This window comes from Pteropus medius, unplaced genomic scaffold (assembly GCF_902729225.1).
Source record: "Pteropus medius unplaced genomic scaffold, Ma_sr-lr_union100, whole genome shotgun sequence".
Classification (NCBI taxonomy): Eukaryota; Metazoa; Chordata; class Mammalia; order Chiroptera; family Pteropodidae; genus Pteropus; species Pteropus medius.
In genome coordinates, this window is record NW_024346150.1 from 3160494 (window position 1) to 3182771 (window position 22278).

At 41.6% G+C, this 22278-nt stretch overlaps 2 protein-coding genes across 2 annotated transcripts in view; one reads left to right on the forward strand and one right to left on the reverse strand.

The window, feature by feature from the left end:
- The window catches only part of LOC120612970 (translation initiation factor IF-2-like), a 36413-nt gene extending 29384 nt beyond the window's left edge, over window positions 1-7029 (reverse strand). Inside the window, exon 1 of the mRNA XM_039875692.1 lies at window positions 6922-7029. Coding sequence (XP_039731626.1) covers window positions 6922-7029 — 108 coding nt within the window. The remainder of the gene's footprint in view (window positions 1-6921) is intronic.
- The window catches only part of GOLM1 (golgi membrane protein 1), a 49443-nt gene that overhangs the window by 4268 nt on the left and 22897 nt on the right, over window positions 1-22278 (forward strand). The window contains exons 2-3 of the mRNA XM_039875630.1: window positions 7074-7223; window positions 8754-8933. Of these exons, the coding sequence (XP_039731564.1) occupies window positions 7095-7223; window positions 8754-8933 (309 nt within the window). The 5' untranslated portion in view covers window positions 7074-7094. The remainder of the gene's footprint in view (window positions 1-7073; window positions 7224-8753; window positions 8934-22278) is intronic.

Consider the following 22278-nt stretch of genomic DNA (forward strand, 5'->3'; position numbering starts at 1 on the left):
CTTTTTAAAAGTATTGCCTTGGTGAATTCTTAGAAGAGGCAAAATCATACTGATGAGTGATTTAGAAGAATATATTTAACTGTTCTCTGATTTCAATGTTATCAGAACTGGAGGATGTAGACTATCACATCTTGGTCTCTATCATTTATAGCTGATGGATTATTCTTTATCTTTCCCCATTTTTTTCCTACATCAGTGTGGGTGGGTCCTGTATAAGCTGTGCAGCTCTGGACTTAGTGACATTTCATTTTGATTAAAGAACAGATACCTTTGTCCACATGTAGTACAGCGACTGATTGAGATACCGAGAGGAAGAAAAGAACCTAAGACTAAGAAGTGACTTCAGAAGGAGGGGTAAATGGAAACCTTATTTCTCTGGGCAATCAGTAATAGATAAGGTTTAGGAAAAGTGTGGCTGCAGATGACAGGTAGGAGACAATAGTAGAATAAAACCAAAGGCAGAAAGGACTGGGGGCAGGGGGAAGCATGACACAAAACTCAGCTCTCAAAAGGTAGAGAAATACAAATATTTCTCCAAAGATAAACAACACACCCTCTTGGACACGCCTTTCTGCTTTTTGATAGTAAATGAGTGCAGCCAGAACAAAACTCACTGTCCAGAGTAGTTAGTACAGGGTGCTCTAAAGAGGACAGTGGTTCTCAAGCTTGCCCTGCAACAGCATCATCTGGAGGGCTTTTAAACACCCCAAGTCTGTGACTTGGTAGGTCTAGGGTGGTCCAGAACATGTACATTTCTAACATTCCCAGGTGATGCTGATGCTGCTTGTCCAGGGACCACACTTTGAGAACCATTGAACTACAGCAAAGGCTGGCCACCCTTTTCTGTAAAGAGCCAGATGATATTTTAGATTCTGCAGGCCATACGGACTATGTTGCAGCTACCAATTCTTGAGGCTTGACAGCCACAGACAATAAGTGAATAGGCGTGGTTGTCTTCCAATAAAACTTTATGTATGGACATCGTCTAAACTTATAGGCTGTGTACAGGAACAGGTGGCTAGCAGGATTCAGTCCTTTGGATGAAGTTTGCTGACTCTTGAACCAGAGGAAAAATTTGGGAGCTGCTGCCAGTGTGTGATCTTGGTGTGTATATGGGAGGTGGCCTTTCTTCAGAAAATTCCAGGTGCTGGAAGAAACATGATGGAATTTGGTTCCTCCCATTCATTTCAACTCATTCATCTCTTTTTGGTATTTCCACTATATAACACTAAATTTGCACATTAATTTTTAAAGTTTAAAAAAAAATTTTATTGAGATATAATTGACATTAGTTTCCAGTACAGCATAATGATTCAGTAGTTGTATATGTTGTTAAATGATCACCACAGTAAATCTAGTTAACATCCCTCACCATAAACAGTTATAAAACTTTTTCTTTCTCATAATGAGAACTTTTAAGATCTACTCTCTCAGCAACTTTCAAATATGCATTCCAATACTATTAACTACAGTCACTATGCTACTAAAGTCTTTATAAACTATCAGCTTCCAGAATTGGGGAAAACATGATGTTTATAATATAATTGAGGGTTGGGGAAGTGAGGGGAGGAGATTCTGTGTACTTCCTAGTAAGTTTTGAAAGGAATTTAAGGAGAACACAATGGACTTGGTTATTTAAACCTAATGGTTTGGAGCAAGAGTTGACAAACTTTCTCTAAAGGGCCAGACAACATTTTAACTGAGGTAATCCTCATAATAACCCTATGAGATCTCTGTCTCAACTATTCAACTCTGCCTTGTAGCCGGGATGCAGCTGTGGACAGTACTTAAAGGAATGGGCTTGCCTGTGTTCAGTAAAACTTGATTTACAAGACAGGCTGATTATGGCCCCTGGGCCATGGTTTGCTGACCTGACTTGGAGGCATTCATGGAACAGGGTAGAATATTTTTAAATCCTCAAAAAAATTTGAGTGACTGAGTCCTTCACAGCCCCTGTGCTGGGGCTGTCTCGGGTCTGTTTGCTTAGGCTGTGACTTTTGAACTTTCTGCTCTGCACCTCCAGGTGAGGCCATTTCCTGAGAAGGAATAAGGGTGCAGCTCCCACACTGCTTGGAGAAGCTGCTTTGTCCAGGACTGGTGACTTTGGTCAAACAAGCTAATCTGATTTGATTGCTCCATATATATTTGCTCATATGATTAAAAACTTCTGTGTGAAAATAAGGAAATGAAAAGAAAAAATATTTGAGTGGTTCAGGGGCTCATGAATTTGGCAGGTTGTCTATTTTCATATGCTTTTTTCCTTTTCTTTTTTTTTTTTAGTACTTAGCCATCTCTGTTCTCTTATAAAGAATTTTGTCTTATAAGCCAACGATAATTTTAAGCAATGGGTCAAATTCTTAAAATTAATTAAGCCAGTAGGAAAGAACCTGCAGGTTTTTCATAATTTTTCCAATTTACCAAGCCACTTCTAATGCAGAAACACAGCACTTTCACTTCAGGAAAGCCTGGGGTTTCGCAGGGTCTAGCTGATTTAGGTTAATTATTTTCAATATATCAGATGCCTATAATTAAATATGAAACAAAACACATTCTGAAGCCTAAATTTTAGTGAATATTAATAAATCAGACTCAATATATCTCCTACCCACTTCCATCACCCCCTCAGTCCACATAAATCCTAAGGTGGGGGAAAGGAGCGTGTTTATAGTATTTGACAACTGTCAACTCTGGCTCTGAGTTAGTGCCTGCAGTTTTCATCAGTCATTGTCATTTCTCGTATCTGTTCCTTTATATTCAGCAGCAATGGTTTCTACAGCCCTGGAAGTCAGTGGTGGAGCAGACCTGAAGGCTGAGTGTTGACCCTCCCTTCCTCGTGGTCACCTTACTGGGGCAGCCCCTTGTTCATCGGGAGTCCAGGGCTTTCCTCACAATCCCCCCTGGACAGCTGCACACCGCCCTGGCCAGCCGAGCACTGGGTCACAGTGAGAGGCTTCTGAGACTGTACTTGGGTTTAGCTTCCCTGAACCTTTCTTTTTTATTACATGGTCCTGGTCTGGGATGTGTGCTGCTGCAGCAGCATTTGTGAGTCAGCCTCAGGTGGTGGCAGGTACAGCTGGTGCAATTGACAGAAGACTCAATGGGAGGAACACAGAGGGCTGGTTCCTACAAAGTAGAATGATCATGGAATGAAAACAAAACCTTTTCCTTCTAAAACAGGAAAAGACTTGATTTAAATTAATTTGTTAAATATCTTTCTGTCTTTAATAATAATAATAGTCAACATTTACTGAGCAATTACTGTGTGCCAGATATGGTTCTAAAGCACTTCTTATTATATCTTAACTCATTTAGTAACCTACATAATAACCCTAGGAGGAGGACAGTGAGGCAAAGATGGGTCCTATGACTCCTAAGAGTTGATAACAGGATCTGACACTGGCCATTGGGTTTCAGTGTTTGTCCTCTTAACACCACTTTGAGCTGCCTGACTCATGGTGGTTGCTCAATAAATTTTTTCTTGACCAGATAAAAGAAAGAGAATATTAAACAATCATCTATACACTTCCTTTGAAGTGAGAATCAAGTTTATATTCTGTTCTCAAACTTAAATCCATGCACTGACTTATAACTGCTGGAAAAAGAAAAGCTCATGCAAGGATCCCATCTAAAAGTATATTGTTAGAGAATTAAGAATATGACCAAGATAGCCTTTCAAGGCACTGACTGGATAAACACAGATTATTCAATAAAGGGTGCAGAAATGGCTAGCCATTCTGCCCTCCCCCCGCAAAAAAGTTGTATTCTTTGTATTTTCTTACTCCTTACATTAAATAGGAATTCCAGATTTAAATATAAATATGAAAGCCATAATATATTGAGAGGAGACATGGGTAAATGTGTTTCTAAACTTAGAGTAGGAAATGTCTAAGTCTAAACAATCCAGAAGCAATAAAAGATTGACAAAATTAGATTATTTTAAAAACAACAACCAAAAGCTATGGGCAGAAAATTTCATAAAGTCAAAGAACAAATGAAAAATTGAGAAAAAAATTTATCCCATGAAAGATCAGATTAGTTGATCTTTAATATATAAGGAACTCTTACAAATCAATAAGATGAACAGCCCAGTTTAAAATGGGTAGAGAATATGAAAAGGTATTTCACCAAATGAGATACATATGGCCAATGAATGAGAAGATACTCATTTATGCTTATAACGAAAGAAACTTATTTTAAATATGATTATTGTTGAGATTGCCAGATATTAAAAGGTTTGTGTGTTACTGTGTGAGAGAACATATTCTCAAAACAGCTTGTGGGAGGGGTAAATTATTGGAAATGCTTTGGAAGCCAATATGGTAAGATCTATCAAAAACTTATTAGAAATTTAATTTGTGGAAGTTGCAAAAATAGTACAGGTGGTTTCAATGTATCCATTACCTGCCTTCCTCTTATGTTACCATTTTATATACTCAGAATTTATCAAAATTAAGAAATTAACCTTGGCACTATCTTATTAACCTAAGTACATTACTTATTTGAATTTCATTAATTTTTCCCCTAATGGCCTTTTTCTGTTCTAAGAGCCAGTCCAGGATCCCATCTTCTGTTTAGTTATCATGTCTCTGTAGTTAAGTCTCTGACAGGTCCTGAGCCGTTTCCTTATTTTTCATGATCTTGACAGTTTTTGAACAGTGCGGGTCAGATGTCTTATAGACTGTCCCTCAGTTTGAGTTCCTCTGAATTTTTCTCCCAGTGCATCATATCAGGTTGTCCGTAATGTTGATATGTCTCATTACTGGTGATGTTAACCTTGGCCACGTGGCTAAGGTGGTGTCTGTCAGGATTCTCCACTGTGAAGGTATAATTTTCCCTTTATAATTTGCTAAATATTTTAGAGATAAGATCATTGTTAAATGCATATACATTTTAGCCCAGCAATTCCACGTACTGAAATTTATCTGCAGCTGCCTGTGATAGTTTATCACTTGCAAAGTGGGAGTGATAATGCCCCCTAGAACTGATGGGAGAATTCAGTGAGGCCCTGTATTTGAAGTACTTGATCAGTGCCTCACACACAGTAAGCTCCCTGCTGGTTCGCCCTTCCTTCCCTGAACCCCTGGAGGCCAGATGTTTTGGAATTCAGATTTTTTTCAGAATTCAGAAGATAATACATTTATTATATATTATGTGACAGCCCCAGAAGGATCTGAAGCAGCACCCCACAGTCAAACACTAATCTTTCTGCAACGAAAAGCATGAATAGCTACATGAAGGGAGAAAGATAAAGACTATTATTAGTAGCTTCAGGTGAGTTCTGGTCAGACCTTGATCTGATTTCAGGTCAGGTTTTGTTGCTGGCTGAGTTTTTAAAAATCTCTTTGGGTTTTTAGAGCATTTTGGATTTCAGAATTGTGAATAAGGGATTGTACACCTGGATAAGAATTTGCAAATACAGATGTGGATGTATGAGTGTGTTTTTGGCAGCATTGTTGGAAATAAGCCTAGAAAACTCCTGATGGCCCTCAGTAGGAGATTGGTTAAGTAAATCCTGCTATACAGTGGTGCCTTATTCAGCCCTTTAAAAAGTATGGAGCAAACCATAATGTGCTACTAGGAAAAAATGACAAGACGTGTTACTAAATGATTCATGACATTTACAGAACAGTGCGAATGATTTTATCTGGATTAAAAAAAATATATTGATGCTTGGAAATGCATTAAGAAACATTGAGCAGAGTGACTGCATATTAGAATCACTTGGAGAGATTAAAAATATCGACACCTGGGCCCTGCCTTAAATCTGTTGAATTAGAAGTGGAGGCCAATCTTGGTACAACCTCAGGGATCCTGCGGGTTCAGTTTCAGGCCATTGCAGCAAAGCGAGTCTCGCAAGAAAGCAAGTCATAATCTTTTTGCTGGTGGAGGGCCTTGCCTTCCATTTGTTAAAAAACGCTATTCCTGTGAACCTTAATAAACCGAGGCACAAAATGTACCTATATTAAGAAAGTGGATGTCTTCCAGTGACACACTTAGAAATAGCATAGAGTGAGAGCTGGCTCTGTCGGCTTTCCCATGTTCTCACTCCAAGAACTTAACCTCGAAAGTGAGTCTCCAGTGGTCTTTCCTCCCCCTCGCTAGCCCCTTCCGCTTTCACCCCTCCTCCTGCCTCCTCCATTTCTGGCCCCACCTGGCTGGCATAAAAGCCTCAGAAATACCTTTTATTGCTCGTGTTGCCCTTTCTCTGATAAGGTCCTGTTTTATGTGGCTCAGCAAAAGCCTTTTGGCAAAGTCAGCTTTCCTTTTCCTTGGTAACCAGTGCTGGGATCCAGCCAGACCTGGTGTTCAGTTGATGCCCATGAACAAAATCAATGGCTCCTTTTCCTGTAAGCGGTTTTTGTGTTTCTCTTAAGAAGCTTCATGTCCTCTGCAGTGTGCGAAGTCTCTTTGTAACCTGGATGTGCTGTGCAGCTCACCATGCTGTAGCTGCACAGATAAGGGCTCTGAAGAGAGAGAGACGAGGGAAGCCAGGTTCTCTTCCTCCCCGCAGGCCCTGTCTGTCCCCGTGACCTACGCAGTACAAGTTCACACTCCTCCAGAGTGCTTTTCTGCTTTGCTCAAGAAACGTTTTAATTCGGTGCCCATTAGTAATTCTGTGAGAGGGTGAAAAACCCTCCCTTCTTAGGAATCAAATCAAAAAGGCCTTTTTGGAGCGTGATAAGTGGATGCTTTCTAGTGGGATGTGGAAGCACTTGATAACTTGCTTTTGCTGTTTACAGAGATGGTTCATTCTCACACTTTACTGGGAAGGCAGGTGCTATAATTATCTCCATTTCACAGATGAGGAAACTGAAGTGTAAGAGAAATTGTTACTTGCCTGAAGTCTTCGAGCCTGCCCGGGAGAGCTGGCCACATACCCCCGGGACACACACCGCTGTGGGTGCTGGGCGTGCTACTTACGTGTTCTCCAGCGACAGCTTCACGTTTCAAGGAGAAGACTCCAGTCGTGTTTCCAGGCAGGACGCCCTCCTGTTGGTTGTGACAACGGATGTGACCTGCCTCGGGCATGGGGTACTAGTATTGAGGCTTCTCTATTTGTTTTTATTTGGCAGGCTTTCAGCCCCGCCTTTGAGATGATGGGACTGGGAAACGGGCGTCGGACCATGAAGTCGCCGCCCCTCGTGCTGGCTGCCCTGGTGGCCTGTATTATTGTCTTGGGCTTCAACTACTGGATTGCGAGTTCCCGGAGCGTGGATCTCCAGGTGTTTTGCTTGCTTGTTTTCTTTGGGTGTCTCAGTGTATGAAATGTTGCCAGATGGTGGGGGCCGAGGGATTTGTTATTTATCACCACCTGACACATTGCGCTGGCTAAAATGTTAGTTCCGGGCCCTGCATGTGCCCCCCGCCCAGCCCTGGGCTCGACTCTCCACATCAGCTCTGCTCTTGAGAGAGGACCCCCTTGTGACTTCTTAGGGTTGCTGCCAGAACATCCCTCTCTGCTTTTCCCATGAGGTAACTTTTAGTCGAGCCGTTTGGGCTGGTTCTGGGAAGACAGCTTGATGAAGTGCACTAACCACAACCCACTCCTGTCTTCCCATCCACACTAGTTATCAGAGAGTGGTGTCAGAAGTGTATTTGGATAATGGGTGTGAGAAATGGGTTTAGGGGTATCAGTCTTTATTACCATCATTTAATGTGGATGATGATTTAAGCTCTCCCATTTATTGTTGCGCATCGTGAGTCAAGCAGTGCTGAGCAACGACACTCTCCTTGACCAAACTTTAGGTGGTCTCCTCGGGCCCTCTTTTTTGGCTAGACCTCCATCTTGGCCCTCCCCATTCTGTTTTTGACCTCCCCAGCCCAGGCTTAGCAGAGAATCCTGCTGAGTCACCCCCCGCTCCCCCCGATTAAGCCCCTCATCACTCGTTCTCGATATCTAAGCCCTGGGCCTGTCTTTCACAAGAATCCCCCTACCGTTGATGTCTCCTCTGAATACTTTTCCACCCATTGACCCTCTCAGTCTACTCGTTGGTCATAAATCCTCTGCTGTCTTTGCTTTATTCAGAGTTGAACACGGTTTCTCTCTCTCTCCTCTTGCCATAGTCATGACTCCAGTTGTGGTAGTCTTAAATAAAGTTTTCCTTACTGTTTTAACAAGCATCAGCATAATTTTTCTTTAACAGTACATTACATACATCATCATCTTTTGTACACAAACTCTACATGGTAGAGACTTTATTTTCCCCATTTTACAGGCGGGTAAATTGAGGCACAGACAGGTAAAGTACTGGGATTCCAACCCAGTCTTTCTGATGGCAGAGCTCGGACTTATGGAACTTCATTCCACTTGAATGTTTTGTCCCCAGAGATGTTGTCTTGGTACCCAGAGTTGGAGAACTGATTCTGTTTTTAGAAATTTTGACTGATAAAGAATGATTAAATGCTCCGTCAGTGGGGAAAAGTAACTAAATATTTGAGCACCAGCTCACACTGGGTAAATAAAGCAGGAGGCATTTTGTGTGCTTATTTAAACCTCACAAAATTCCTGTGAGGGATGTGGTGGTGATTCTAGGGAGACACACACTCATAGAAGTGAATTCTTTCACTTCTAGCACTGTTTTTCTAGAAAAACTCTGTAGCTTCCACACAGCTGATTTAAAAAGTTGAGCCTTGGGAACACACCATGTGTGTAAGGCTTGCTTTGGGTCCTGGTGTCTTTGCTGAGGGAGCTCAGGTGGTCTGGTCTCCAGGGATGGCTTGACATTTGCCCTTACACCCAGGTGTCCTTGTAGACGCGAATCATGGAGCTGGAAGGCAGAGTCCGCAGGGCGGCTGCCGAAAGAGGTGCTGTGGAGCTGAAAAAGAATGAGTTCCAGGGAGAGCTGGAGAAGCAGCGTGAGCAGCTCGACAAAATCCAGTCCAGCCATAACTTTCAGATGGAGAGTGTCAACAAGTTACACCAGGATGAAAAGGCAAGACCTGCTTTGTTTTCTTCTTAGTCTGTTCTAAATACCAGTTGATACGCTGTCAAATTCTTCTCAATGGGAAGGTAAGTGGCTGTGTGTATATTTATATAATTATATGGAATTAGCCTCTTGATCAAGCTTTGGGTATCCCCTCCCATTTGCCCATTAGGCCCTGGGCAGGCTTGTTGTAAAACCTTTTACAATGGTGATAAATGGCAGAAATGCAAAGGAACTTTCTATAAACATGTATTAAGTCCCTACTCTACGCTAGGCCTGTGCTGGATGCTTGTGTCTCAAAGAGGAATAATATTTGTGCCCTCATTATATCTCATGGATTGGAAGAGTTGTAGACCTCTAAGTAAGTACCAAGAAAGAACATAGGGGACTCAAGACTGCTGGATTTTAAGTTTAAAAACATCAGATTAAAAAGGGGCTTTCTGCTAATTAATGTATCTAAGCTGTATATGTCTTGCGTTTTCTGTTTTTCTTAGGAATGGATGACTGCTTTTTTGTTTATTAAATTGTATAATGGTGTGAGTTATTAATATTTTCTTTTCTGAAGTGTATGAAACCCATGACCATTTATTACCTAGATAAGTGTGGCCCTTCCTGAAGCATGCACCTCTCTCTGACATACTTGATTTGTTGGAGGGAGGTTGTATCCTGAAGTCTATTATCTCGAAGATAGACTTGGTTTTAGTATGAACTAGAGGCTAGCACTTCACCAGAAAATGAACTATTCTCAGGCTTTTCTTACCTAATTGGTTTATAATGTGAAAAATGCTTTTTGCTCTTTTCATTTGCAGAGTACTTTCCCTTGTTCACAAATGTATATTTCTTCCCTGGGAATTATTCCAGTTTTAATGCTGTCATAGTAAAGTACTTCCAAATTTCTCTTTACTTTTCTTATATGTGGGTGACACTATTTTGTGTCCCTGAAATCCCCTTTAACTGAATAGAATAAGACCTAGACATTTCTTATAGGGCGTACACAAATAAAACCCCTTAAAGCACATTTTTGGGAGGAAGTACAGTTTATTCTTAAGGAATAGAGTTTGCAGAGATTCCATTTGGGATTTGCAGGGTTTGTGGAGAACGCTCTGGCACTCTGGCCTCTGCCCGGTTAGGAAGGAGTGTGACAGGAACTGAGGAATGCTGGGCTGGGAAAGGGGACCCAGCAAAGACCAGCAGGACTGCCCTGTGGGGCCGGGGCTTAGATGGGCCCTCAGGCTGGGCAAGGGAAGGTGAGAAAGACTCTCCTGCTGGCTTAGTGCCTGCTCATTGCTGATTTACTGCTTTGTCAGTGCATGGCCGAAAGAGACAGGCCTGAGACCAACCACAACAGGTTTTGCCATCTGTACAGAGTGAGAAAAATAAGGATATTTTGTGTGTCTTTTTCTATCTCTCCGCCCCTGTATGTATGTGTCATTACCTGAAAGTTTAACTCTTTTCCTTAGAAAGAGTTGTCTTTTATTATGAGCCTGTGGCCTGTCTACATTAAACAAAATTTTTATTATTAGTTTCAAGTATACAGTACATTGGTTAAACATTTATATAGTTTATAAAACGATTCCCCTGATTGCTCTTTCTCTCCTCTGGCTCTATACATAGCCATTACATTAATGCTGACTGCATTCCCTATGCCATGCTCCCCATCCCCGTGACCTATTTGTATTTCTTTAATCCTTCACCCCTTTCTCCCAGCCCCCCAACCCCTGACCCCTTGGCTTTTCTACATTTTTGTCTTTAACTTTTGCTTTTTAAAATGGTAGTGATGGAAGACGGTATGTGTCTGTGTGTGTCTGTCTATGGTGTTTGGTTGTTTTAAGTGTCCTTATTTTCTCTCTACTAAATGCTTCTGAAATTTTACTTGAACCATGAAATCTAAAATTCTGGACTGATCTCTCTCATTCTCCTCCAAGCTTCTGGATATGTTTGCGCATTGCATGCAAGCGTTGGTGCATGTTTTGTGTGAGGAGTTGGAAAAGAGGTTGCATGGTAATTTCTGTTCATGGACATTCTGCCTCAGCCTGGGTATGAGCTCTTGGGGTTCCAATCCCTTATAAAGTGGGTGCTAGACAACCAGCTTCCCGTATCGTGTCAGCAGAATCCTTAGAGAATGCTCTGCACAGAACCATTTGTTCTAGAGAGTTCCAGTAATGCAGTCAGTGAAGCGCCATTACCACAGGCAAGTCCTGAGTGTAATCTGTTGTGGAGATAAGACCAAAACTTGGAGTTCTTTGAAATATGATTGACTGGCTTTTCCTAGAAACATCTCACACAGGAAAAACCAAGAGGGAACATCTTTTAGCCAGAAACCAGGTGACTCCCTCGGTTCTTAATGCTTCAGTTGTATGGCTTTTTTACAAAGCGGGCAAAATGCCTTACTTAGCCCTCTTACCCTATCCCCAAGTTCAGAACTGTTTCAGGATCCAAGTGGAGGGAGACTCTTGTAGTAACTAAACACCTCCTGGTATATGTTGACCATCAAGGAGTCCCAGTAAAGAAGGTAAAATAAACATTTGACAGAATCAAATGGCCATTGGAAAAGAATGCGAGTCTTTTTTTTTTTTTTTTTTTTTTTTTAGAGTTTTTAACTTTAGGATATGCAATATAAAATTATTTTCATTTTGGGGGTGGGTGCTAGTTTCTTAGCTCCAAGAGTAGTTTAGCTGTAGCTTAGTGTGGTGGTGAAAGGCAGACCTGGGTTCAAATCCTTGTTTTCCTCAGCGGCATGATTTAAATTCATGCATGATTTGAATTCACCTTCTGATCGGGTGAATTTCACAACTCTGCGGCAGGTGAGTTAAATTCACCTTTTGATCGTGTGGCTGTGGTCCTTATGAAAGCCTCTGTTGCTTGCTAGTGTTTGTCCATGCGGAATTATCAGTTCAGCTTATCAAATTGTCTGATGTTTGTCCCTGATCTGATTTGTTACAGAAGTTATATCAGAGCATTCAGTCCTCTCCTGCCTGCACATTACCATCACCTGGGAGCTTATATAAAAAATGGATTTTTAAAATACACTGGATCAGAATCTCTGGGTATTGGGCCTCAAAGAATATGGAATTTTTTATTTTAAAGATAGTACACATGCATGTATTTGCTCACGTATGCACACATTTCTTCTAAGTTCTCAGATCACTGTATTGTGAGCAGGTAGTAAAACCATACACTGGTGATGGAGATAAGGCATTTTGCAGTATGACACTGTTAAAAATAAAATTCTTATTAGAGTTTTTTCATTTTTTTGACCCTCTGAAATTATTTTAAAAGTAGAAGATATTATAATTAGTAGATATAATTTTTTAAAAATCATTTAGCAGAGCTGTTACCAAGTAATTGATGTTCATACTTTTTTTCTAAGATATTTCTTTCATTTTTACCCACATTTACTGGAATCCTTGAAAATTTTTAGAAGATATGCCGGGTAGGAGACTTGCTGCTCACCCATTGCTGCTGCCCGCGTGGAAGGCTAGGTGGCCATGTTTGTTCCATTTTGATGCCCCACAGCCAGCCCATTGGATGAGGGAGGAAACCTGGCACAGAGGGCGTGCACTCATTGGCTGGAGCATCGACCAGTCAGTCACATGAGATAATTTGAACCAGATCTCAGACTTTGATCATTTGGTGATAGATATTTTAATGAGACTTCAGCTGATTCTTGGGCATTGAATCGTCATTCTCATTTCCTTTCTTTTCTGCCTCCTTGTCTGTTGCAGAATTAGGTATGTTTATGACGGTTTGACCGCATAAGTACAATTATGTAAGTTCATGTGTATTTGTACAACTTGGTGGAAGCCCTCGTATAGTCATCTCCTGAGTTGTATATTAGAAGGGATGTTCAGCTTTGTTTTGAAACAAATGATTGTGCATGTCAGCCTTAAGTAACTTTCAAAAAAGTTGTCTGTCTTAATTATCAAAATATTGTAGGCATTTTTGAAAATACAAAAAAAAAATCATACTTTTATCTCTCAGAGATTAACACCCCTGAGAACTACTCACCTTCTTTTAAAAAATAGATTACATCTAAACTTTTATAAATTTTTATATTCAAGCTTTTATAAATATAGGTATGCCGTGAAAATTGTAGAACGTAAAGGAGGTTCTTTAAATGATTAACATATGTGAACACATATAGTTTTGACACATCATTAAAAAAGACCCAGAAACTCTTGCCTTATTATGCATTGTTGTTTTAGGGGTGTCGAGGCAGTCAGAAGTAGAAAGTCAGGGGTATAATTCGAGACAGAATTGTTTTATAAATGTTTGTTTCTAAATAGATTTCATAGGTCCATTTACAGGTTCTGGGTGGACATGAATTTTTTTGGTACAACCCATGATACCTTTTACTGTAGTCAGCATGGTCACTTCCTCTGCATTAGTTAGAAGTGGGTCACTCAGGCAGGCCAGCCCAAATGGAAGCGGGGGAAGGGATTAGACTCTGTCTTTGGGAACAGCGTCAAAGAACTTGAGGTCACATTTTAAACCACATTTGCATGGGTATAAATAATCTTCACGCAACCACCAGTGAAATGCTATTTTAAGATGTACAAGTGTGTATGTTTGAAACAGGTTTTTAAGGGGCCTAAGTAGAAACAGACTCTCAGGTTTTAGTTTTTGGCAAAAGCTAATAGAGGGTCGCTTGTAAAGGTCTGCATTATCTATCTCCTAAGGATGGCATAGAGTGGTTTAATTCATTTTATTTTGTTGTCAGAAGGCTGATCGGTATTTTGGAGTCTGAAGACTTACCAAGATCTTGGGTACTCTCCTGGCTGGTGGCTGCTCCATACCCACGCAGTGGCCCTAAAGGCATGAGAGGGACAGATTACCTGATATCTGAAGTCCCTGAATTACTTAGTAGCACTTCATCCAGGGAATGTCCAGCTTCCTGCTCTTTTGTTCATTTTTACTTGCCCCAAGTTAGAATCAGAAATGGCTTCATTGTTCATATTTGTGTTGGTGACATTCTTGCTGGGCCGGTTTCTTGCAATCATTTATCTGATGTTGACCTTTATGCTTCATTTATTGTTAAAATACATAAATTAATAGTGCAATAGTATAAAGAAAATTGAGTAACATTTTATTTGTAATGGAAATACAGTTCCTGTGTCATTCCAGAAGGGAAGCTACTGGTCTAAAAAAAATTGTTGACTGGAAGAATGGAAGAGGGGATGTTGGTGACTTGTTAATTGTTTTGTGTCAGAAGGAGAAAAGCTCATGGAGCGAGGCAGCTGGGAAGGTGGAGGCGGGACAGGCCGGCCACTCACCTTGCCTTACCTGCACCTTTGTCACTCACCTTTGTGACTTGTGCTTGATTGAGGTGGCTTCAGTCAGCTTCCAGGTTTCTCCTCTCTCGCATAGTCACTTGGGGTACGAGGAAGCTCTGTCAAGCATTGAGATGAGTGGCATGAAAACACCATGCTTTAGAGGGGTTTCCTGTTGTAAATGACCCATTAGTGGAGTTTCTGTGGTTGTTGGGTGGTGAAAGCCAGAAGAGCTGAGATGGTTTATGTCATTGGTTCTTGTGCAGTTTGGGGCCTGGGATTGGGGCTGCTCTCCTCAGCACTGGTTTCTGTGAGTAACTTCCTCTGTAAGATTCTGTCTCTTGTAAAAGAAATGACTGATGTTAAGAGGTCTAGTCATTTGTCTTACTTTAGAGTTTTCAAAACTCTAATCCTGTTCACATAAGAATACATTTAATTTCTCGAAGTGCCTGACTGGGACATAGGTGATGTTACCTCCGAGATGGAGGTAAAGATTATACTTTGAGAGGTCACTTCTTGGCTCCTGGGACTTGCAGAGTGGGCCGGCAGGGGGCTGGGTCCAGACTGTTGGCTCTTTCCCTCTGGCGTCATCATATAGAAATCTCATGTGGCACAAGACACAGTTCTGAGTGTTCCATTTTCTTCTCTCTGGGCCAGCTTTTTTTGTGTACCTTTCTTCTGGAGGGGTCGTTTTCTTGGGGGGCCAGAGTGAACTTGTGCAGATAAATGTAGTTTCTTTTATTTTTATCACTTTTTATCCCTGTGATTGATTGAAGAATAAAGGGTTTAAGAGTAGGTTTTCAGTTTTTATGATTAATTTTTCGTGTTCAGTTCTGTCTGTTCAGTATTTTACCAGGCACCAGGCTTGTGCCTAGCTGCAGACCAGGCTGTGTCTGATGTCCATGCATTTCCTGTCGAGTGCTGGAAAAAGACAAGTAAATGAATCTGTCGTGGTCAATTGTAGTCAGAACTCATTCTGGCTGTTTTAAACAGAAAGGATTTGGCACGAGGAGGTAGGCGCTGATAAGAGGTAGGAGGGCCTGGAAGAGCAGTCTCTAGGATGGCTCACCATGTCAGGAGTGGCTCCAGAGCCCCACCCAGAGACTGGACCAGGAGGCTGCCGCTGCAGCTTAGCTCAGAGGCAGGGCATCCTACTCCGTATCCATTCTGCACCTCCACGCCTAATCCTGTTCAGCATTCCAGTCTCAAGTGAATGCATCTGATTGGATCTAAATGTCACTTGGAATGAGTCTGGAAAATTGAACTTTTAACTTTCAAGCTTTTTCAGAAGGCACACTAGAAGATTGGAGGTGTTGATCTGCGTCCCCCACCGGGTGGGTAAGGTAAGGGTGTCGAAGTGCTGCGTGAGTCACAGGAGAGCAGTCTTCAGGTATCTCACCTGGAAGTGCCAGGTGAATGTGCCCCTCCCAAGGTGTCAGGAGGTGGGAACAGCACCTGGTGGCTGGGTGTGAGTGGTGTTGGGAATATAAGGAGTACAGAGAAATGTCGAGACCCTGAAGCCACTTAAAGTATTTGGAGTTGAGTTCATGACAGGGGAACCATCAAAGGGTTCCAGGTCATCAGATCAGTTCGGTGTTTAAAAGGCAGGCCCTGGCCCCTGGGGGTATGCTTGGGGTGGGGAGCAGGGCAGAGGAAGCAAACTACTCAGGCAGCTCTTTAAATATTTGAAGCAAAAATCATTTGCTGAATTGAGATAAGCGTAGAAGGGATTCTGTGAAGTTAGCAGGTTTGGGAGACAACCAGTGGAAAGAATTGACAGGCCTGGGCGACAGGTATGACGTGGAGAGGTGAAGGAGCTGTGTGCATAGAGGCAGAAAGTGAAAGCAGGGGAAATAAATTCATCGAAACCTGTTTTCCACATGGAGGGCATTACCTTGCAGCGAGAATTGCCCGTGATGACGGCAGTTGAGCAGACCTGGCTGTTTTCTGAGCACTGCTCTCTTGTTCTGTGGGGGCAAAAACAAACCCCGCAGAGCTATTCAGTCTTGGACTTGGCCTCTTCCTTACCAGAAAGAGCTTTTTCATGTTTCTTTGCTATCTAGAAGGTGTAATGGACTCCTAGGGTGTGCTCCGGTGGTGGCTTTGCCTTGTTCTCTCACTCAGAATTCCCTGCCCCTCTGTTCACCTCTATACTTAACCCAGCACCGCAGGACAGGCGTTTGATGTGAAATACATAGAGGAAATTTGACCTCACTATCTTTTTATTTTCTCTTTCACCCTGACAGATGGGGGCGGGTCTATGATTATTCCTGTTGAGCAATGCGTGGGATCTGTGGCCCAGTAACCCCTACACTTAGTTCAGTTTTCATTTCCTCTTTAATCCCGAGGTGTCTGTGTACACGTGTTTGCAGGAAGTCAGGATTTGACCTTGCCACAGGTGAGGCAGAGGCATTGTTAGGATTTCTATTTGGAAAAAAACTAAAGCCACAGAAGGTGCTCAGCCAGGGCTTCCCCTGCCGTTGACAGTGGGGCTTGGGACAGCTCCCCCTGCCCTCGGGCGTGGTGGGCTTGGAACAGTGGAATCTGTTGTTCTCAGTACCTGTCCCAAAGTGTCATGGTGGCATTTCCCGGCTGGTTAAAAAACAGCCAGGGAATGTTCTCATTGTTGGTGCCGTCTGTGTAGCCATGAGTGTTTTTCTTCCTCTGAGAACAGGGATGAAGATTTTCAAGTGCTTTTCAAGCACCTGCCCCGCAGTCAAGCCCTTGTGTGCTGTGCTTGTCTAGCTTGGCACTGCTTCCCAGCTATTATCTTTCCCAGCCCTGCTCACGGGAAACCGGCTCCCTCCTGCCGTGCTTGCTTCCTGGGGGTTTAGGATTGCAGGAATTTTGAAGGATTAAAGAGATGTGTGTGGTCATCAATACCAGTGGTTTTCAACCTGGTGGAGAGCCTGGGGCCAAGCGGCTGAGCTAGAACCTGGACCTCCCCCTGGCTCTGCTGTCAGTTCTTTTATATATACAGCTATTGACTAAACCTCCAGCCTCCTCACCAGGGCCATTTGGAAATGTGGGGGTGGGGCTATTTTTTTTTTTAGTCTTGGTGGCATACATTTCATGGACAAAGATGCTCCTGACATTCAGAGGAGAGGAGGAGAGCAGGGTTGTAAATATGCTGCCATGTGGGGCCAGTACGGCCAGTAAGAATTGTTCCACCTGAACTGTCCATTGTGTGTCTCTTTTAAAACACTGCAGGCCAACCCTTTTGGTTTCCGGTTGGAAAAACTGAGGCCGGGAGAAGTTAAGTGACGTGTCCAAAGTGAAGGAGCAAATTAGTAGCAGACTGCAAAGCGGTATCCACAGTGTCTTCCATTTCCCTTCTCTCCCTTCAGGTCTTTTCATTTTCTTTAAGAAAATCCACCCCCAGTCTTCTCTCTTGCTCTCTTTCTCTCTACTCATTTCTCTTTTTCTTGCTCCTCCTCTTTAGCTAAAGAGCTTCAAAAGACCTCTGTCATCGCGGATACATTGTGGATCAGCCGTATATACTGTGATAAGAAAACTGCTTAATGTTAGCAGTGAGATTACAAGTAAGAATAACATGCTAGAGAGATCTGTGCCTCTGAAAGGTCTTGAACCTACCCAAGATTTCCTTCAGAAAACAAGTTTATCTCAACATTTTCTAACTGACCTTTCTTTCCCACTAAAACCAGCCTTGCAGTTAAGATTAAAAAGAGGATTCATCCTTAGCTTTACTTTTCAGTTTAAATTAGTAGCAACGTGACAGGATTAGATATGTATGCCTGTGTATGAGGGCTAATTTTTGGAAATTTTTAAACATGAAAAAGTAGAATGATCTAATGGACTCGTGTGTGTCCAATGTCAGGCTTCAGTGATTATAACTCATACTTTTTCAATCATAAATATTTCAGTATATATCTCTAAAAGGGGGGATCTTTCTCGAAACCACAATGCCATTATCATACCCCAAACTCCAGCAAATCCTTAATATCAGATATCTCTTTGTTCACATTTCCATGTCTGTTTTTAATCACAAAAATGACTTACATCAGCCATAGGGTTTTGTGAACTGGACTAGCTGCCCACCACTTTGTTTGGTGGTTTCTCTGAGAACATATGTTCATTGAGCCAGGATTTGGCCCACAGGGGTTGTGGATATGAAGTGTTAGGGTGGCATTGTCTGTTTTGTTGTTGATGTGAATGGGTGCCAGTGTGAGTGTGTAATCTTAGTGAGATGCTATAAATAAATAATTGGCACTTCACCGGGACTCTCTGGGACTCTGTCTGCCCTCTTTTCTTATTCCTCAGGGACTGTGCTGTCTTTGCCGGCAAGTGGCAATGGAGCACCGAAAATATCCCCATAGAGATGTGCTGTAAGTGTAAAATATGCTAGATTTGAAAGGCTTAGTCTGAATAAAAAAGTAAAATATCTCATTAATTCAGTTTATGTTGATTACATCTTAAAATGATAATTTGGATATATTAAATAAAATATTAGTATTTTATTTCACCTGTGTTTTTTTTTTCACATAATGTAAAGTTCACCATTTTAACCATTTTAAAGTGTATCATTCAGTGGTTTTTGGTATAGTCATGATGTTGTGCAACTATCACCACTAACTCCAGAACATTTTCATCACCCCCAAAATCAAACGTGTACCCATTAAGCACTCACTCCCATTTTCCCTACCCTCCAGCCCCTGGCAGCCGCTCACTTACTTTGTCTCCATAGATTTGCCTATGCTGGACATATCATATCAACATAATCATACATTTTGGGGGCTTTTGTAACTTGCTGCTTTAATTAGTACAGTGTTTTCAAGGTTCATCCATGTTGCGGCACGTATCAGCACTTATTTTTATGGCCGAATAATATTCTGTTGTATGGATATACCACTTTCTGTTTATCCACTCATCACTTGATGGACATTTGAGTTGTTTCCACTTTTTGGCTGTTATGAATATTCTTCTGTGAACATTTGTGGACAAGTTTTTATGTGGATCTATGTTTTCAGTTTTCTTGGGTACATACTTGGGAGTGGAATTACTGGGTTATATAATCTCTGTTTAACTTCTCGAGGAACCGCCAAACTGTTTTCCATAGCAGCTGCATCAGTTTACGTTCTCATTAGCTGTGTATGACGGATCCATTTTCTCTATATCCTTGTCATTCCCACCCTCCGCTTTTTTTTTTTTTTTTACTTGTAGTCATCCTGGAGTGTGCGAAGTGGTACTTCTCATTTTGATTGGATTTCTAATGACCAATGATATTGAGCCGTCTTTCCTGTGTATTTATTGGCCATCATTTGGACAAATATCTGCTCAAATCCGTTGCCCAACTTGTGTCTTTTTACTTTATTTAATATCACTGGTAGAGAATTTAAAATTTCTATATGTGACTAACATAGGACATCCATATTTCCGTTGGATGGCACTGCTCTGCGAGATTTTAAGATTGGTGAGGGATAAAATGACAACACTAATGAATATTTCATATTGTTCTTCCCATTCTTAATGTCATGCCCAGGTCACTAAGATTAAGTTTCTCATTTTAAGGTTTGTTTCCCTGCAGAACTAACGGCAGTGACATTCCAAAGACATTACCTAGGCACCTGAGTGCTGGTGGGTTGACAGGGGTTAGAGGGTTTGAGGGTTCTCTTTAGTAAGGCTTGATTTAAGGTGGACCCTCACCTTCAATGGTGGATTGTTTCAATGAGCCAAACAAATATAGCAGTAGAAGTCACCTTCTCTTTTTAATAATGTGATCCGTATCACACTTCCGGTGAGCTTTTCAAAAGATAGTGCATGTAAAATTTAGTCATTTACATCTTGTTGAGCTTTCAGAATGTGCTGATTTTTTCGTAGATTTACTGCTTTGGAAATTTACTGTGAAATGTTGGGCTTATTTTTCTAGGAATCTAAAGCAGAAATAGTCTGGTCAAATGTACTTGTTTCCCAGAATGGAATGGTTACAATGAATTTGTACGTGGGGGATTATAATCCTGAGATTTTCCGAGTTTAGTTTCCAGTTACATTCCAGTGGAACTTACTGTGCCTCCTTGTCTGCTGCTGAGCGTTCCCTGAGGACACGGTCCACACTCACAGGAAGTGCACCTCTCCACAAAGTCACTGCACCAACATGTGAAACACCCGGGTTGTTTAGAGTAGAATATATAATTCATTTAAAAATAATTTTGCTTAATACAGGTCTTTTTTTCTTTTTATCGAACCCTTAAAAAAGCTAAAAACATTTTCATAATTTTCTTGAAAGTGATTCAACAAGATTTTCAGTAAATATAAAACTGTATATAAAAGCTTGATGGCATTTTATGATCTTTTTTCCATTTAAGTGGAGACTGTTTTTTTCCATGCATAAGTAAGTAGGCGGAGGAAGATAACTAAAACAAATTCTTTTTGGAAGAATAAACTCATGTGGTAGACAGAAATATCTTCAGATATTTCAGATTGCAGCAATTTCTAAACCTTCCTGAATCCCCAGATAGTTGCAAACTCCAATATGGATGTTTTAGGGGTGGGGCTATGAGGAGGGACAAGTCATATTGCCCATAATTTTTATATTGCCATAATTTAGAAATGATTTACCTAGGAGATAACAGCTTTTGAGATATAATCAGTGTATAATCATTTAAGTGTTCTTTTTCTGTTTTGTTTCAGCTTTGATGTTCAGAGAGGAGGTTTTGATGCATAGGTGAGGTAGAAGTTAAGTGTACAGTTCAGTAGTGTTAAATATATTCAACAGATCTCGAACTTTTTCATCTTGCAACACCGAGACGCTATGCCCATTCAATCCTAATTTCCCTGCCACTTCCCCCAGCTGTTGGCAACCACCTTTCTGCTTTCTGTTTCTATGATTTTGACTGCTTTAGATACTTCATATGAGTGGAATCACAGTATTTTTTTTTTTTTTGCGACTGGCTTGTTTTGCTTAGTTATGGCCTTAAGCTTCATCCATGTTGTAGCACGTGACACTCCTTTTTAAAGGCTGCATAATATTCCACCATATGTATATACCACCATAGGTATATACCATTTTCTTTATCTGTTGAGAGACCCTGGGTTGTTTCCAGTTCTTGGCTCTTGTGAATAGTACTGCTGCGAATGTGGGGGTGCAGATATCTCTTCAAGATCTTGCTTTGAGTTCTTTTGGATCTGTACCCATAAGTGGGGATGCTGGATCATATGACCAACGAGAGTGGCAGGATCTGCAAGCTGTGTGAATCTGATTCCTCGCTATGCTAATCATCCTGTCATTTCAGGTTCTCTTCTCTCTGCTGCCTGCGTAGGATATCTATAAGTACCGCTCTTGACGTCTCTCCCTGAGAGGTTGATCATGTGAGATATTATCACTGTGACTTCTTTTCCATTGTACTAGGAAATGTTCCTGTGCTCAGATCTCCCCCAAAAAACACCAGATTAGCTTGGCCATATTTCATTTCTAGGAGCACATTGCTGTATTCATAATCACCTTACTCCAGAAAACTCTGTCTAGGCCAAAGAAAGAGTGAGGGCTACACGGAGAGGGTCCAAGAGGAAACCAAAGGCACAGAACGGTGAGGTGGTGTGGTTGTCATTGACACCATTAACCAGGAATGCAGCAAAAATGTGTCTTGAGATTACGGGCAGCATTTTACAGACTTTGTTGATTATGACACAGTGCCCAGCTCTGTGTGTGTGTGTTCACAAAACAACACCAATATCATGCGCTCTGATATTTAATATTCTAGTTCCCTTTTTTCCCAGATTTTGGGTTTTTTTTTAGCACTAGGCGCAGTCCACTAGATTGATGTCTTACTCGGGGTTTAGATTCAGTTAGGCAAGTGGTGGTGAAGAGCTCAGTTTCTGGAGCCAGCTTGCTGGGTCTAGGGGTTTGCTTTGCCTGTTTGCTGTTGAAAAAGCCATGTGACATTGATCCTCCTAAGCAGTCTGGGCTTCAGTTTCCTGGCCCCTAAGATGGATGATATTTCTCCCACCTCATCTAGCTCGTATGAAGAGCAAAGGAGTGGATAGGTGTGGAATGCTCAGCAGAGCACTTGGCATACTGGTTATTCAGTGCATATTGGCCGCTGGTTACACTGAACTCCACACAATCT